The sequence below is a fragment of the Tyto alba genome, unplaced genomic scaffold, assembly GCF_018691265.1.
Source record: "Tyto alba isolate M040663 unplaced genomic scaffold, T.alba_DEE_v4.0 Super-Scaffold_1000006, whole genome shotgun sequence".
In the NCBI taxonomy this organism is placed as follows: Eukaryota; Metazoa; Chordata; class Aves; order Strigiformes; family Tytonidae; genus Tyto; species Tyto alba.
Genome location: NW_024881272.1, coordinates 36,010,441 through 36,017,100, shown reverse-complemented (window position 1 = coordinate 36,017,100; position 6,660 = coordinate 36,010,441). Strand labels below are relative to the sequence as shown.

At 44.9% G+C, this 6,660-nt stretch overlaps 1 protein-coding gene across 1 annotated transcript; it reads right to left on the bottom strand.

The window, feature by feature from the left end:
- Positions 1-255: 255 nt before the first annotated feature.
- NAA20 (N-alpha-acetyltransferase 20, NatB catalytic subunit) lies at positions 256-6,288 on the bottom strand. The gene is made up of 6 exons (XM_042803167.1): positions 5,187-6,288; positions 4,976-5,000; positions 4,781-4,871; positions 3,365-3,500; positions 2,200-2,345; positions 256-1,104 (listed from the first exon to the last, which is right to left on the bottom strand). The coding sequence occupies exons 1-6, from the start codon at positions 5,237-5,239 to the stop codon at positions 1,019-1,021; spliced, it is 537 nt and encodes a 178-aa protein (XP_042659101.1). The 5' UTR covers positions 5,240-6,288; the 3' UTR covers positions 256-1,018.
- Between the last annotated feature and the right edge of the window lie 372 nt (positions 6,289-6,660).

Below are 6,660 nucleotides of genomic sequence, written 5' to 3'. Positions count from 1 at the left end.
ATTCATTACACAGTGTGGATAATTCAAATGTAAATTCTCTACCACCCTGAACAGAACTGTTCACCATACTGTCTTAGCCTGTATCTTGTCTAAATTAGTATCTGTTTCTTGGCAGAGTGCTCAGGACTATAAAACCCATGATAAAACATGGAGGGGAAAACATGCTTACAGGAGTAACGTAAATGGATTACGTGCACAAGATTTGACATAACTTAGTCTTAATCCTAGCTTGTACAATTAACACTGATCTCTGAATTTCAGCAAATTCCACATTTATTCATGCGTCTCCATAAAAAAAAAAATACATTATCTCAGTGTTGGATATAGCTTTGTTTGAAGATGCTGTAAATGTAAGGAGATATCTTGCTTTTGCAGGTTCTTTGGAAATCCTACGCTGACCTTGAAATCGAGCAAGAGTATGAGAAAACAAATCTTTACCACTGATTACTTCAGCAGACACAGCACATTAACACAGAATTTGTCTTGAATCTGGTCCACAGTGGAGAGAAAGCCTTGACTGCTTGAGCTGTCTTGGCTTTTTCAAGTCAACAGTGAACTTAAGTTCAGTCACATGCCTGTGCCATGAAGAGGGGAAAAGATACTTCTACATCATGTATAGCGGGTTTATCTTCTATGCAAATATTAATACAGTGCCTTTCCCTGCTGTTTTTTTGGGTATTGCACAGTACTTTCGCTGGTCATGAATAAATGCATTTAAAGAGTTTTTACTGTTACTGACTTCAGTTATTTTGGTTTGAAAGAAAACACCATACATGAGATAATTTTATTTTAATAGTCTCTGAATTTCCAATATTCGAAAGGAAAAATAATGGGATAAGCGCAGGAGTATGCAGCCATTAACAACAGAAGCAGTATTAGTAAGCTTCTCAATATTGCTTTTTGGTATTTTATGGGGAAAACCACTGAGCCTATGACTTCTCATCCATAAATTCCTGGGGGCTGAGGGGTGAAGGAACCTGACGCCCTTAGTAAGTTGACTGAGAATCACATCTTACAGTTACTCAATGTCTTCTGGCCTCACAGGATGAGGCAGAGGTATGATGGATTTCTTCTCCGTATCTCTGGAAAGAGCTTTTCTCATATCTGTGGCAAAAGAAGAAAAAGGCTATTACAGTAAGACAGGTGTTGCACAAAGCCATATTAAGTGATAAGATCATTTTTAATCAAGAAGATTTCATACAGTATCTCAAACTGGAAGGGACCCATAAGGATCCTCGAGTCCAACTCCCTGCTCCTCACAGGACTACTTAAAACTAAACCATATGACTCAGCTCCATGATCTTGCCAGGCACAGGGGTGAGACTGACGCGTCTGTAGTTCCCTGGGTCTTCCTTTTTTCCCCTTTTTAAAAATGATGTCTTAATGTCATTCAACAGCAATGTTATCAATTGGAATATAACACTGCAAGAAACTCAACTGAATGGAAAGCACATGGCAGGCTAAAAGGACAAATACATGATTTAAAGCATCTGCAGCAATGGTAGGTTTCTGTCTGTAGCTCCTACATTTCATAGTACTGCTGCATATCAAAGGAATAGTGCAAGAACAAAAAAGATACACAGCGTGACCATGTAACTCTTTGATGAGGATACTTAAAGGAAAGAAGGTCTAGAAAGAGAAGGCAGCTGGTATTTCAGTTTTGTTAACAGATTTAACATACTTTAACTTCCATGTCCCTTTCCTTTTAACATGACACCCAATTCTCTGCCACTGTTGACTACTGACACGTGTAAATTTGTAATCAGACATCTGAGAAAAACAATCTCGAGTCCCTGTTATGGGAAGAAATGAGGAAAGCACTGCAATTGCTTCTCCCGATAACATCTGCAAAAAGCCCAGCCACTGGGTGCGAGCATTCCTCTGAAAGAAAAATTAGATGAGAAACTGCATTTTTATTTTCACCTTACCTACAGGATAAGTGTCTTTGTACTTAATTTATTCTTGTTTCATAGTTTATTTTGCCACAGATGCTGCAAAACATGTAAACTGAAAGATTAAGTTTTCTAACTGATGTAATCTTAAGTAGGACAAGTTATCTAAAGGAGTATACAAAATCCCATTTAATCAACAGCTATCTGAACTTTTTTCGTATAAAAAAAAATAAAAACATACAATCCAACCCAGGAACCCTCAACATAAAAAACTTGCCATTCAACTTGAAGCAGAACAAGTACTTACCATAAGCATCTTCATCTGGTTCTCCATTGCTAGCAGAGTAGTACTCTAATACTGTCCGGTACACACTGTAGCCCAGTTGCTTATACATATTTACCGCAACCTGATTTGACACTCTCACGAAGAGATCAACAAAAAATCCACCCTTTCTTTGAAAACATAAAAGCCAAAAAAAACCACAGTAAGGAATAGCAGGTGAATGTATTTCTAAATAATAACCCGTAACTTGTAATCAGACCAAGAGCAGGTCTGATGATGTGGTATGCTGATCAAACATCTTTCATACTGTAGTGACAGATGCATTCCTTTACCAAGGGACAAATCCAGTATAGGCACAAATTTAATTTTATTTTTGTCACGTGATCATTCCTTTACACCAGCCACTGTGTTCAGAATTATGAACAGAAAGAACAGGCCAAGCTAAACACCCACACAAGCCTCATATCCACGATAAATGATTAAAAAAAAAAAATACAAATCCACTATTTAGATTGCATTGGCTGAGGAACTGCCTCCTTCACAGCAGATGGCAGGGGGGAGTGGTATAATCAGTCACAAAATTCAGTTGCCTAGTAGGAGACAGCCCTTCTCCTCACAAGGCAAATTTTTCAAAACATGATACTATTTTCCAACTTTATCAGCTACAGCTGGGTTGCCCTATGAGGATGAGTTGAGGACATTTCCATGTGGGTTCATTTGACACTAAATTAAATTTTCAGCAGATACAAGCAACCAAGCACGAGATAGAAAGTAAGCTAAGATACTGCCTGTCATACAAAATTTGTTCAAGACCGTGCCTACGGGAATCACACAAAGCCCCCGATTACTGAAGAAGTATGTTGGAGGCCCTACAAGAAATAGTGTTGATGTTTCAATTAAGCACTTTTCCTGTCAAAAAAAAGACCTATTATACAGTATCTCTGCTGGAATTCAGGCTACTTCTTACTCATTCTGGCAAGTTAGTTTTCATAGAAACCCTGAGATCTTAAACTACCGTGCAATATTTTTAATTCCTGCTCTCTAACTACAGGGAATTTCAGTGAATCAGAACACTAGTTAAAGCAAAATTCTGGGTCTGATTCATGCAAATCAAATATCTAAGCCACGGACATGTTTCAGTAGAAAGATTACTTTAAAAGATTAATTTAAAGATAAGTATAGTACTCACTTTTCTGAAATTTCTTCTAGTAGTTCCATCAATTTAGCAGCCAAACCCAGCCGCCGAAATTCTGGTGCAACAGAGAGAGCAGTAACGTGTCCATGCCATTCTTCTCTAGCCACAGAGCCTTCGGCTTTACCCATTACTGTGAACATACAGAGCATCAGAGCAGTAGCACCTTTGGAATAACGCACCACCCACAGCCATACATCTTTACAAAAGAACCAAGCAGGGTATAAACAAACATTGCAATTACTGTGGTAAAGGTTCAAACAGGAATGTCTATGTCATTAGTCACTGATTCAGCAACCACTAAAAATGTCACTCAAGTATTAGTTTCTTGACTACTGTAAAAAACAACAACAACAACAACAAAAAAAAAAAATCGAACCTTGTTTGAGGCATGACTTACAAATGCAAATTTTAAGCAATTCTTTTGAGTCTTTAACTGAGCTGAATTCAGGATTTGACTAAAGTAAGGGAGGAATGGAGGGCTAGAAGCGCAATACTAACTCACCATCCTGGCAATTGCTGGAGACTTTTGGTGACTATGGGGTAAAAGAGCTTGGGAAGCTTTGACAGAAAGCTAAGGCCCTGCAAACACAGTATGTTTAAGGGGGTAAGGAGAAAAAAAGAAGAAAAAAAAAAAAATGGGAGTTTGTTTTGGGGGATTTCTCTGTAATTCCTATCCTTTCTACACAGAGCCAAACCAGTGCTTGTTCTCTAATGAATAGTCACACTTTCACATGGTACTCTTATAAACATCAGTCACTGATGTGGTGGGTATGAAAAAACCTTCTATACAGCAAACGCTTTAAGCTTTACTGTGTTAACTACTTTATTTTCCAGTTCTCTGCAAAGGCCCTTATTCTGCCCTTTGCTCCCTCCTCCCCTCAATCACCACTCCTTCCCTCCCCCCCGCCCCCCCCCCCCCCAAAAAAAAAAAGAGGGTAAAAAGCCTGGAAGGAATAAACAAACCAAGAGGTCCGTTTGGAATGATTTCTGAAAATCACAAATATTCCACAGCAGATAAGCTACTGACATCCAGACCCAGAGCATTCCCTGTTTTTACTTACTAATGACTGACAGCATGTGAGATCAGAGCTGAGTGCAGGGACTTTATTCCAGGATTGCTGAAATGCTTGTACACATACATTCACCAGCATAAAACCTGGGTGGATATTAGCACAGACAAGTGTCCTTGCCACACTAGGAACATCAAACTGAAAACTACTGCTATGAGTCCTACATAATACCCTTTGACATTTATGAAATGGGAAGATGATACACAATGTGCCATTTCCCTGTTGGGTATTTGAAAAATGCAGAGTAAGAAAAGCTCCTGCTCTAACATTCCCCAAATACGCAATGCAGCGAGACGGTAACACAGGAAAAGCTGGCGCCGCAGAGTCACACCACACTCACTGTAACCCATGAGCTCCCCGCCGGGCGCCTCGGCGACAATGAAATACTCGGGCCAGTGGGCCAGATACTGCAGGTAAAAGGGGATCCCATACTAAGGCGCTCGGTTAAGGAGCAAGCTGTTGTAGCCACGGCTGCTGCCACCCGTGCTAGGCCCCGCGCCTCCTCCCCGGCGTCTGGCGGCAGCGGGAAGGATACGGTCTCCGTCAGCGGGTCCAGGTTGCTGTAGGGGGAGAGCAACGCTCACCACGGGCCCCGGCCCCGCCCGCCCGCCCGCCCGCCGAGGGGGCGCCCCGAGCTCCCCCGGGGGAAGGGGGAGCCCCTTGCGTGCGCCCACACGCCGAGCGTGGCAGAGAGCGAGCACGGGGCTCAGGGACGGGGAGGGGAGAGAAAGGCGGCCGGCGCTCACATGTTGTTGAAGCGGAAGAGGTCGTCGCAGGTAAAGGCGCGGAGCGTCGTCATGCCGCGGCCGCTCGCCCCGGCGCTGCCTCCGCCCCGGAAGCTCTCCCGCTGCCCAAGGGCCCCTTCCGCCACGGAGGCGTGGTAGCGGAAGCAGCGCGCCCTGGCTCCGCCCCCGTCGGGCCACAGCTGGCGGCGGGCCGTACCGGGAAAAGGCGGCGGGGGCGCAGCGGCTGGCGGGGGGCGCTGAGAGCGGCGGCCGGGCAGGTTGAGGCCGCCTGCGGCGGAGCGAGGAGCGGTGGAGACGGGCCATCGGGACTGCGGTGCTGGGAGACTCTTGCAGCCTGGCTCTGGCAGTCAGGGAGAGCTTGTGCAGCGCCCAACGACAGCTCCACCCCAAGCACGCACACAGGCCCACACTGGACACAACATGACCGTAATATGCAAAAACACCACACGCAAAACAACTCCCAGAGGAGGGAAGATGCTGCCAGGGGAGAAGGCCTACAGTGCCACAACAGCATGGCACAGATGCTCTGTGGCGGACCTGGGAAACGCAGTCAAACACCGTGGCCTGTGGACAGAATGTTAGTCAAAACTGGGACAACAGATGCCCAAGCAGCCAAGCACCAAGACCTAAGACTAAGGATGCAGAGAAGAAACCCCAAAAGAGGACACTGTGGAAATTGAACACTCAAGAGCTGCTGACACAGCCTGGATCACTGCTGCAAAGATGACAACTGTGGTGCAAAACACACAAGATAGATCCACACTTCTGGCTTTGCTAGACAAGAAGTGCACAACTGGCACAATGTCAATGAGACAATGCAGTCAAGACCCTATGAATGCCTACTAAGGTGCACACCGAGCTCTCTGAGCGCAAAGAGCAGGGGGTGACCATCAAAACCTAAGTATGGTATAGGACACAGAACACAAACTACACAAACGACACCACAACACTGACGCAGGCTAGAACTGCCCCGCCCAGCAGATGATCACCTCAAGCCAAATGAACCCCACACCTTCTCTCTACACCAAAACATGACTTCTCCTGAACATCCCACTCGCCATTGCACTGACTAAACACCTCACCTGTCCCACACTGCAATCTGTCTCCAACCCACCCACCCACACCATTTGCCCTTCAGCTTTGCTTTCAGAAGGCTGGGGGTCAGAGTCCATCCTCAAGAAGGACCACGTCTCCTAACCGGGACGCTGCTGCAATCAGCAGGTGCTCCTTCATCATCTGCAAAAACACAGTGCTGGAGGTCACTATCATGTCAGCCAACACCAACCTCTTTCACAAAAACAATATCCTCAGCGGCACCATGGACTCCACTCACCTGTTCCACACCCAGAACCAGATGTTGTGGCCAGCATCTACTGTGGCTCCTGGGAAACCAAAGAGATAAGATGACCACCATGCTTGAAAACATTCACCTATTTCACGAGGCCTGCTGTGCCACTCCTCTCACCTCCACAGG